This window comes from Trichoplusia ni, chromosome 10 (assembly GCF_003590095.1).
Source record: "Trichoplusia ni isolate ovarian cell line Hi5 chromosome 10, tn1, whole genome shotgun sequence".
Lineage (NCBI taxonomy): Eukaryota > Metazoa > Arthropoda > Insecta > Lepidoptera > Noctuidae > Trichoplusia > Trichoplusia ni.
The window spans coordinates 317,923-329,941 of NC_039487.1; the positions used below are offsets into that span (position 1 = coordinate 317,923).

General features: G+C 36.5%; 1 protein-coding gene across 17 annotated transcripts in view; it reads left to right on the forward strand.

The window, feature by feature from the left end:
• Positions 1 to 12,019, forward strand: part of LOC113497889 (twitchin) — a 128,711-nt gene that overhangs the window by 113,778 nt on the left and 2,914 nt on the right. For all 17 annotated transcript variants that reach the window (XM_026877660.1, XM_026877659.1, XM_026877663.1 and 14 more), the window contains 14 exons: positions 323 to 477; positions 1,090 to 1,242; positions 1,656 to 1,785; positions 2,149 to 2,248; positions 2,600 to 2,765; positions 3,262 to 3,386; positions 4,723 to 4,918; positions 6,211 to 6,380; positions 6,786 to 6,904; positions 7,398 to 7,548; positions 8,058 to 8,224; positions 8,800 to 8,938; positions 9,381 to 9,498; positions 10,015 to 10,151. In XM_026877660.1, the coding sequence (XP_026733461.1) occupies positions 323 to 477; positions 1,090 to 1,242; positions 1,656 to 1,785; positions 2,149 to 2,248; positions 2,600 to 2,765; positions 3,262 to 3,386; positions 4,723 to 4,918; positions 6,211 to 6,380; positions 6,786 to 6,904; positions 7,398 to 7,548; positions 8,058 to 8,224; positions 8,800 to 8,938; positions 9,381 to 9,498; positions 10,015 to 10,151 (2,026 nt within the window). The remainder of the gene's footprint in view (positions 1 to 322; positions 478 to 1,089; positions 1,243 to 1,655; positions 1,786 to 2,148; positions 2,249 to 2,599; positions 2,766 to 3,261; positions 3,387 to 4,722; positions 4,919 to 6,210; positions 6,381 to 6,785; positions 6,905 to 7,397; positions 7,549 to 8,057; positions 8,225 to 8,799; positions 8,939 to 9,380; positions 9,499 to 10,014; positions 10,152 to 12,019) is intronic.

Below are 12,019 nucleotides of genomic sequence, written 5' to 3' on the forward strand. Positions count from 1 at the left end.
TAGAATATCTTTCGACATCATGTTTCTTATTTGCTACTTCTCTAATTATTATACCAGCGCGTAAAATTAGTGCGAGAACGGATGGAAAAAAAATAAGTAATGTCAGTCTTTTTGTATGTCCAAGCAATGAGAGGCAAAAAACAATTATCTATTGCAAAAAAAAACTGTATTTCATCATTAGCCCATATAGTTTCAAAGCTCCTCAACATTTTTCTCATCCCTTTTCGTTCATTGCTACATTACTGTATTTCAATAAAAAAACAATCAATTTCTTCAACTTCCTATACCAATAACAAAACATTAACACCACCATCCCCTACAGATCATCGACTTCGGCCTAGCCACCAAGTTGGACCCCAACGAGGTCGTCAAGATATCGACTGGCACGGCCGAGTTCGCGGCGCCCGAGATCGTGGAGCGCGAGCCCGTCGGCTTCTACACCGACATGTGGGCGGTGGGAGTACTGTCTTATGTGCTGTGAGTTATCTGTATATATGTATTATGTATTTATGATGGATAGAATATGGGATTAAGGTATTCACAAATGATTGATTGAGAATGATGGGCTTTACTATTATAATGAAACAGAAAACAGCTCGGGTGTCAAGGTATTTCATCTTTGTGTGACTGTGGATTTTAGAAACATTCAAGTCACATACAAGAATCAAGGATCAGGAATATTTATTTGTATTACTTATTATTATATGTAATACAAATAAATATCACATAAATATTTGCTCATGCTGGTGCTAAATAAACATCAATATGATAAGGAACTTAGGAACGCTATGTTTTGCCGTGAAATTACACATACACCAGGACACCTAGACTCAGAACAATCTTCTGTAGATTACTAAAATAATTGGTTTACGTGAGGGTCGAACCCGTAAGTCAGGATCTACAATGAAACCAACGAAAACCACCAAAATACTAAGTTCACCGTGGCGTGGCCATTTTTTTTTTTTAATTTCAACTGAACGGGTAGCCATCCGTGCAGTTGAAATTTAAAAAACTACTACTAGACAAAATTTTATAACTAACTAGACTCACCCTTATTAAAATAACAACTAATCGAAATTTCTCTAACAGTCTCTCCGGCCTATCACCATTCGCCGGCAACAACGACATCGAGACCCTGAAGAACGTGAAGGCCTGCGACTGGGAGTTCGACGAGGAGGCCTTCCAGCACGTGTCTGATGATGCCAAGGACTTCATCAGGAGACTGCTGGTTAAGAACAAGGAGTATGTATTGGAGATGATGTATTTTTTTGTTCAAGTCTTTGTGAGTTAGTCGTGATGAGATAAAGGATTTCAAAATGGGTTTGTTAAAAAATTGTGCCATATATGATGACATAATGTTACGCAAGTTAGAAAAAAATCTTGCGAATTTTTTTCTTAATTTTATGATACATATTTTGTGAAATTGAAACCTTACCTACAGATAATATTGTTGAGTATTAAACAGAAAATATTAGTATTGTTACGTTTTAATAACATTTCGTTAATTATTAAAGACAAGCTTATCTTAAATATCTCCAAACTTCTTAAATTTTCTACCTAATCATATTACTAAATGTTCTCTTCTTTTTTCAACACTTTTGGATCTATATATTGGACTATCCCAATTCCTGACTTCTTCCATATCTAATACACAGGAAGCGTATGACCGCTCACGAGTGCTTGCTGCACCGCTGGCTGGCGGGCGACGCGGCCGCTGCGCGTACGCACACCATCGCCGCGAGACGCTACGAGGCCATGCGCGACAGGCTAAGGCTGCAGTACGAGGTATGTATACACAGTAATAATATATATGTAATTCTAGCTAACTAAGCAAATGTTATTCAGCCATACATATTAATTCTAGAGGATATCCGTAATAACATAAAATATTGAGAGTGGATATTCCTTTCTAGTTTTGCCATCGTAATTAGTCAGTAGTTTCAATATATAAAATATACTATAGCACAAATTGATGGGCTTGAATAAGTAGTCAATGTAAGCGTTAATAAAAGTTAATCGCGGTTGCGTCCCTCTGTTTAGACGGTTGGTTTCTATTGTCATTACTTAAGATCTTTAACACGGCACACTTAAAAATCGTTGCACAAATTTAACATAACATAAAAAAATAACAATTGTTTTCTCGTACAGAACTGGGCGTCATTCAGACTGCCGATCGGCAGGCTGAGCGAGTACAGCTCTCTGAGGAAGCTTCTCATCGAGAAGTGGAAGATATACGACGGACAGTTCGGTAAGCATACACTAGTTAAACTACAATAGTTTTAGTGTTTTAATTGCTGTTTTATATTATTACCCGAAGAAAAAACGGAGGCCCTGAATTGATAACCAAAGGAACAACTGTTTTTAATTTGAGTATATTTTTTTTATTACATTCTGATCTTGGCGACTACACCATTATATTTTTTTTTGTATAAATAAGTACCTTAAATTTCTAAGCTCTTCTTTCGAAAGATAAATAAGAGCAAATCAATATATACACTCTAGAAAATTTATTTTGGCCTTGAAACAAATACACTTACATTCATAGTGCATAATAATATAGACGACAATCTAACAATACTTTGTTTCATCTCCCCACCAGACCGCCGGCAAGCCGCCCCACGGTTTGTCATCAAGCCTCAGTCCGCGTTCTGCTACGAGGGCCAGTCGGTCAAGCTGTACTGCCGCATCATCGCCTGCGCCACGCCCACAGTCACCTGGTCCAGGAACAACCACGAATTGAGGCAGTCCGTCAAGTTTATGAAGAGGTAAGGTTCAAATTACAAGTTAAGTTAACTCGATAAGGTCTTCGTATATAATATTCAACTAGGAAGATGAGGTCAAACTGACTTTTTCATATTTAGTAGTTCCTTTAAGGATATGTTTGTAAAAGTTGCTTGTTTAAACGAGAAATGAATTGTGTTTGAGTGATTTTTATTATTACTTATAATGGACCTAATAATAGATTATAACTAATATTAGATCCATTTAATTTGTAATGGCAAAAGACAAAGAACTCTTTGAGTAATTAGTAGTATATAAGAGATTCTAGATAAATGTTTCTCTAGTATACTAAAATGATATTTTCAATTTACAATATGTCGTCCAGTCTCCACTTGAGAAAAAATATATGAAAATGGAGGAATGCAAAGCGAAATATTTTATGAGAACTCAACATGACCATTAAAAATCGTATAACTTTAGGTTAATACATTATTTATTTTGCATTACGTCTTTTCATTTACTAACTTTTTGTACATCAAGGTACGCCGGCGACGACTACTACTTCATAATCAACCGTGCGAAGCTCGAGGACCGCGGCGAGTACATCATCAGGGCTGAGAACCACTACGGATTCAGGGAGGAGGTTGTCTTCTTGAATGTACAACGTAAGTTACATTTAGACATATATGTTTTATAACTATACTTTGTGACCTGAGTGGGGTTGCTTGTACTCATAAACGTTCACGGTTGAGTCTGTTCGCGTCGGTATTGGTGGTATTGCGACGAAAATAGAAGTGTTTTTTTAAGTTTTGTGAGATTTTTTTTTTATTTTTATTTGGTTAACAGGGTATATTATTGGACATAATTCGGAATCGTTAGGAACAAAAAGTCCTATTACATTACTTATTTCCTTTGGTGGCAGTTTTAAAACTTTTGCAAAAGCTTCGACAGCAGATTAGATATTATTACAAGTTACGCAAAAATAAACTTTCAAATTCGTTTAGGGAAATGTCGAGGGGCATACGTTACTTAAATTAATTTGGCAATTTTATCTTATCTTCGTTGATTAAATTACCTCACATGTTCATTTAATATAAATACTAGTCTAATTACAAATACCACATACAATGTGTTAAATTTATAATCAGAAATAACTAGACCGTTAAACAAGCGAATACCTGCCAGCAATTATAACAACACAATTAACATTCACTATTAATCTATTGTAATGGCATTGTGAATTCTGATCTAAAAATATCTTACCTTTAGACGGTCGGTGTGCGACTAAATTAGCCACAGTGATCTTATAAACGTTGCAGTTTGAACAACGTATTGATTGATTGGAAATATTGTGGTTAGATCAAAGAAAGTGTTTTTTTGTAGTTTGCTTTCTAAAAAATAGTTAGTTTTCCTGGTACTGTACTTGCTAACCATTGGAGTGTTGATAAAATTCATAAGTTTATTCTTGGAACCAACTGTTAAAGATATTCTGGATCGTCGTTATCGAGTAAGTTTGGACAATTAAGGATAATGGTTTTTTTTTAAGAATCTGGTCATGGATGTTATTAATAGTTTTGGAAATTTTACTTTTGGTATAACAGGGTGTTTTCATAATAGGGATTTTTGGGCCTTTTTATATCTAAATAATGTTTACTATTTCTGTACACATCCTAGGCGCAGGTTATCTTGATTTATTACTGTAGGTGTTTTTTTAACACGTTATTTACGTGTCACACAAAATATTCTTAAGACCACACCGTATGCCTGCTAAGTTGCTCATAACCGAAGATTTTATGCATCCTCCAATTAATATGGTTCCATATTTCTAGTCTTAATCATACTATGAATAAGAACAGGTACAAACTTAAATTTTTAAAGGTTTTAAATTTAAAATCTCTCCTAAAATGACGAATCTAGTTTCAACATCTGGTACTTCTACATCTTTTTACATTATACTTCTACAACCATACATCTAGATTAACCTGGTCTGTTGCCCCCCAGCGGTCCCGAAGGTCCAGCGACAGCACCTGGCGGAGGCCCCGCGGCGGCGCGAGGCGCTGCCCTACACGTTCTGGCAGGAGTCGAGCGAGACGGCGCCCGCCTTCACGTTCCAGCTGCGGCCGCGCGTCATGCAGGCGCGCGACACCTGCAAGCTGCTCTGCTGTCTCAGTGGCAAGCCCACGCCCACTGTCAAGTGGTCAGTATATTTGAACACACTGTTACTACATATCTTACTAATATTATGAATTATTAAATGATGCAAAAATTCACTAACGGATTCCCTCACTAGTTTCGGACCCAACCAGAGTTCTTAATCATGAGTTGCTCTTGACGCGAAAAGTATTGAATGGATTTAGAAGAAACATACACACAGTTACACAGTTTGTTATCTTATCAGATTAACACACAAGATGGTTTTAATCCCGATATGAAGTTCCGGTGGGATCATTTTTAATTTAAAGAAGGTGGGCCCGCAGGCAACAGCTAGTAGTAACATCGAACATTAATGGAAGCTGAGATATATTATTATACGAATGGAGCAAAAATCTTTCATTCAAATGGTCTTTGTCTGACGCTTAATTCATAACACTGTAAAAATAGATGATGAGGCAGTAATGTCGGTCTGAATTATCGATTCCTAAAAATAAGTAAAAAAAAAGAAATATGTAATGTGATATCGCAAAATTAGACTTAATGAACACCAAAAATATTTGATTTTACTGATTTGATCCTTTCTCGATAAAAAAATTAAATCGACTGATTAAAAAAAAAAATCTCGATGAATCGACATATTTGGCAAGGAATTTTTTGAAAATTATGAAAATACTTTTTAGATGTATACATACTTTATTCCATAATTAAACTAATATCGGATCAAGACTCGGCTTTAATTAAATATGACTCGGCGATGGCCTTCACACATTAGTCCAATTAACGATGTCACTCGTAATACATTGACAACAGCTATTTTATACCGTGTCATAGTGTCAAAATTATAAGCGTAATTAGTTGATCTGTTTAATTAAAAAAATAATCATGCAATTGTGAAGATTTTCGGCTGATAAGGTTTTTTGTATTAATTATTTTTAATGGTTTTTTCGGAAACTCAAACGGTAGTGTTAGTGGCGTATCTTTTTTGGTTATAAGTGTATTAGTGCTGGTTGGGGTGAATTTATAAGTTTTGCTAATGTGAATTAAAAGCCATTTGTAAGTCGTATAATAGGATTGTAATTTAAAGACTGAGGAGTGATTGAGAGACGGAAGTTACAAAATTATGTTTCCCTCCCTTTAGGTTTTGTATGGGGTTATTTGTATGAAACCCAGTTATATAGCCAAAGCTTTCAAACCAGCTGCTCGAACAATTAAACACGTATGAAATATACAAAAAATCTACTACTAACCTGCTTATCTTAGGTTTATTCGTGCTGATCATCTTTTACCCTGATTTAAATATTCAACTCATAAACTAAAAACCCCCTTCACCCCCAGGTACAAAGACAAGCGAGAGCTATCGAAGTATGACTACGCGATGACACAGTCCGACGGCGTGGTGACCCTAGAGATCATCGACTGCCAGCCGAGCGACAGCGGCAAGTACACGTGCATCGCGACCAACGTGCACGGTACCGATGAGACCAGTTGCGTTGTCATCGTTGAGGGTATGTACCTTACTAGCACATATATATTTATAGGGGTAAGAATTCCAGTTGTGGAAAGCAGATATGATATAGATGTTGGTCTAGTGGTTAGCGACCCTAACTGCTATACTGGAGGTCGTGGGTTCGATTCCCAACCAGGACAAATGTTTGTGTGATGCGTTTGTTCTGTGTTTGGGTGTATTTTATCTATGTTATGTATGTATTTACAAATATATATTTAAGTATGTTTATCAGTTGTCTAGTACTCATAATACAAGCTGAGAGTGATGCTTCATCTTTGATGTTTTGTAACTATACTCTTGTTTAAGGGCTTACTTTGGATTGGCAACACTTATGCCGCATGTATTTTTTACTCTCATAAAGTACATACATAACTGTTAATTAACAATTTGTTCTGGCAACCAGGTGAGGTGACCTCCCCGGAGCAGGCGCAGATGATCCACAACTTCCTGCACTCGGGCGACCGGCGCTACATCGAGAAGCCGATCAAACCCGCGCCGCCGCCGATTATCACCAAGACTAAGGTATTATATAACCCATAGTGAAATATATACCCAATTTGTGTATTCTGACCATTTATGTTAGAATGTCATTGAATCTTCGTGAATGTGCTATAAATGTCTGAATGTGTTTCAAAGACAAAATCCTACAGACCAAAAAGAAATAGTTATTTTTAGTAAATAATGGAAAATTACAGTAATCGTTAAAAATAAATAGTTATCTGCTGAGTTTCTAAAGTCAATGGTATAGTTAAGGCTTCGTAGTATTTTACTATTCTACAGCCTTGCAGAACTTTTAAGGTATAAATGAAGTCATCCTTAGACGCTGCTATTTTGCCAAATCGGATAGTCGAACTGATTCTTCACTTTCTCTCACTACCAATAATAATTAAACTTAAAATTGTCAAAATATACTGCATCTGATTAGAATGTGCTAACCTCATAGGTAAAAACAACATAAGGTTGACATGAAAGTCATCCCAATGAATCTAATAAACTAATATTATCTGTTTCGTAGGTGACAATCGACCCGCCCGCAAAGTCCACCCCCAGACCGAAGTACTCTCCACAGAGCTCGGTTGAGGCTAGCAAGAAGAAGTACGGCGGCCTCTCGCGCCTGGACTCCGACACCAGCTCGAGGTCCAGGAGTGCTACCAAGGAACTTATATGTAAGTCAACTGTTTACTTTGGCACAGCATACTTGCATATACTCGTATTAATATTGCTATTGTAAATGGAAAGACGCTTACCGCGTGGGCTGGCTACATGTGGCCCAGAACAGAGAATGACGATGGCCTAGAAGTGAGACACATTGGACTAGAAGAAATAGAATAGGGAAGTTTGTTGCGCCCTTTCTTCTTTCGCAGCAAAAGCCCTTAGGAAGCGTTGAAGGGTGGTCCAATGTAATTTTAGGTTTAAAAAACAGATTTTCGATTTTGAGTTTTGAGTTGCGAATTTTCGAAAATTGTTTAAAACCATAAAAATGTGAACTACGATTAAAAAAGAAATGTTGTAGATTACTCAAATACGAAGTAATCACGGTAATTTACATTTGTCATGTACCGTATAGTTTATTTTAATATTGTTATGGAACTATCTATCTACATTTTGATATCTTGTGAATATAAATGACTGCCTGTTTTCCTGAATAAACTAAAATGAAAAATTCCCCCTTTAGTACCGGCGTCGGACTCGTCGATGTGCGCGCCGTCGTTCGCGCGCTCGCTGCCGGACGCGCTGCAGGCCCGCGACGGCGCGCCGCTGCTGCTGTCGGCCGCCGTGCGCGGGGACCCCGACCCGCGCGTGCAGTGGCACAAGGACGGCAAGCCGCTGCACTCCTCAGAGGTCAGATATACTGACATATGTCGTAGTATCAGCTTCATAACTTCCATGCCTCACAGACAGATCCCGGCAGTACTATACCCATATTAATGTCCCCGCAGTACCATTACCATACAACTATCCCCACGCTACCATACCCACAGTCTGTACTATCCCCGCAGTACCGTTCCCTTGGGGCTATACCCACAGTACCCGCTCACGGTACCATGCCCATAGTACCATCCCCTAAAATACCATTCCTCACAATAACGACATACGATATGGGAATATATCAATCCACTGCATGACTTCAAAGCCCTTAGCTAAAAGGTTGAAAAGTTCGGATATTCAAACTGATTTGTGCATGTGTCTCGAATATGGGTTATTTTTTTAGCAAACACAAATACATGAGTTTGCTCTATAAGATTGTAATTTAACTCTAATTCTAAGCTAGACTTTTAAATATATAAACTATGCTCTTATGCGACATTGGTCGTGAATATCTGGAAATTTAAAAAATGAAAATCTCTTGTATCAACATAAAAGACTACATAACTATGTTATTACATAGTCTAACTTCTTTCATTTTTCACCTACAGGTTGTGGACCTCAAATACAAGAACGGTGTAGCTTCACTAGCTATCAACGAGGTGTTCCCTGAGGACGAGGGCGTTTACTCGCTGAAGGCCATCAACAGCCAGGGCGAGACCGAGACCAAGTGCAAAGTCACTGTTAAACGTGAGTGTAGATAAAAAACATAAATAACGTACTTCTAATTTAAACTATTGAGCCAAAGTTTATGGTACACAATGAATGATAGCTATTTCAAGTTAAATGAAAAAAACAATTGCGATATCGGTAAAATTATAAGTAAGAATACAGACGAATTGAGAATCGTCTCCTTGAAGTCGGTGGAAAAGAGTTTGGATTAATGGTTGGTTATACATATAACTAATCAGTATAGACTTTCCACCATAAGGATAATCTATCAAAACGTATTTTATAAAAAATAGAACTTAAAAAATCCTAACAATATGTCCAATCCACCTGACAGCAAAAATTGGCAAATTTTAAGACGTATATTACACATTCAAATAATTCCTTCAACTCTGACCATACATCTGACCTACCTAATATTAAACATCTACATTATCATTAATACAACATAATATCATAACAGCAATGGACAGCAGCGCGACGACAGCGGCTGTTAAGTTAGGCGACAAGCCTCCCAGGATAGTGGACCACGCGCAGTCACAGACCGTCACCGATGGAGACGCCGTCACGCTAGCCTGCAGGTACGAGCGTGTTTGGAAACTATATAGATAACTGATCAATAGTAATTTAGTAATATTCGTGGGTTCGGTTCCCTGAACAAATGTTTTCATTCTGATCGGTTCTGTGTTTGGGTGTCATTTTATTTATCGGTTTTTATCACTTGTCTTGTAAGCATGTTACAAGCTCTGCTTAGTTTGAGACTAGATGGCGTTGAGAGAAAGTTGAAGAATATTGTATTATATACTAGATCAGAACGAATACAGATTATGGGGAAACAATTATCGAACTTCAGCACTTACATTCGTTTTTGCCATAGTAAACTTTGAAAATTGATAATGAAATCAAATATGTTTCGTGTAGTAAAAAATACTAAAAAAAAGTATAATAAAATTATTGAAAACACAATTTAGAAGCAAGAAATCTCTGAATATGAAAATTCTGATACGATCCTATACCTTTACCCAATCAATAACTTTAGTTATTAATCCGAATGTTATAAAAAACACCTAAACTTACCAAACTCATATGTACAACAGGATTGTTGGCGCGGAACGTTTCGACGTCATCTGGCTGCACAACAACAAGGAGATCAAGCCCTCGAAGGACTTCCAGTACTCCAGCGAGGCCAACATCCACAAGCTACACATCGCCGAGATATTCCCCGAGGATGCCGGTTAGTGTGCAACCTCCTTTAAAGATATCAATATTTATAAACCTCTCATCAGATATATAAAGCGATCAGAGACCCTACCACCATGTTTGAAATTAATTATAAGCTACAATTATGAGTATATGTATATAGATGTTCACTGTTTATGGAATGAGGGGGCAGTACTTTTAATACCGAAAAAAAATTATAGCAGAAGACCATTCCGTGCACCTATGAAGGAGCTAAATGTGATAATGAAAGTGTGAAAACTGAGATATTTTGAGTTAATACAATACTAAATATTTTATTGAAGAACCGAATAATAATCTATATAGTTTGACCTTTTCTTAAGAAAACACTCTGCTTTAAAATTACGATAAGAGCCATCTATAAACTCCGTCATTAACTAAAACATCATAAAACTGTCGTCCATTCATACCCGATAGGTACACCATGAACGTGTTAACACTATGATTCTCAGAGAGATGGCGCTGATGTCACTACTTTAAATTAATTCCATTATAAATATGTAGATGGCGTTGTAAGTAGAAATAGGATATAATATGAGAAAAGTAATTTATTGTTTTGTTCATTCTTATTAGCAACATACAATTGTTCAAAGAGTAGAAAGCTTTGTCTTATAATTAATAGTATGTAGACAGAAATTATATAGATTTTACTTCTTGGTAAGCCTATGAGTATGATTTTTGTTGTCTATTATATTATGATTTGATTTACATTTTTAATGGATTTTATCTTTTGATATTGATACTAATGATCTGGAAAGTTTGAACTAAGAATGCCACAGAATAGGTAACAATGGCGTTAAAGTAAGTAGATTTATAAACTGTAGTAGTTTGATAAAAGCTGCCAAAAAACGATGAAGTTAAATTCTAAACTCTATTTGGTTTGGTACTTATATGTTGTTATTTGTACGTTTTTTAACGTCAGGCTTTTTCTCAAAAAAACTACAAAATAAAAAGATAAAAACAATATGAAATAACAAAAACCAACCTATAACCAAATAAAAAATAACTGCCGCTTATTTATTTTATTAGAATATGTTAGTATTTAAGTATTTACTTGATAGAACTAGGAAATTAAATAATAACACGAACTGAGCAAATCGACAGAATAATATAATGTAAAGAAACAAATGACAAGACCATAGATTAAAAAGGTACAGAATATAAACTATGGATGGCGTTCAGTGTTGCAATTAATCATTTCAACATCCTCTTCTTAATTGCAAACCCATAGCCATGGAACAGTCATCAGTCTTCTTCTTAGAAATTGGTTTTGTAAGTATGTCGGCAACCATATCTTGAGTCCCAACATAGCAGAGTTGAATTTGCTTATCAGCAACTCTTTCTCGGAGGAAATGATGTCTCAGATCAATATGTTTGCTGCGAGCACAGTAAGAATCATTACCTGCAAATTTGATTGCGCTTTGATTATCACAATAAATTATGGTGGGCACATCTGTAAGCTTCCAATTTAGTTTCGACTCTAAATGCCTTAGCCACATAGCCTCTTGTGTGGCCATAGCTAGTGCCATATATTCAGCCTCCATGGTTGATAAGGCAACTGTGTTCTGTCGTTTAGAACACCATGAGACTGAAGCACCCTGAAACAAAAAAATGTAGCCCGAGCATGATCTCCGGCTATTAATGTCGGAAGCCCAATCTGAATCACAGTAGCCAAACACTCCTCTTTCATCTTTATCTTGGCAAAATTTTAATTTATAATCCTTAGTTCCTTTTAAGTAGCGTAGCACTCTTTTTACTGCCAACCAGTGTTGTGTTTCTGGTTTGTTGTTGAAACTACTCAATTTGTTTACAACAAAACAAATATCTGGTCTTGTTCCTTGTGATAAGTAAAGTAAACTTCCA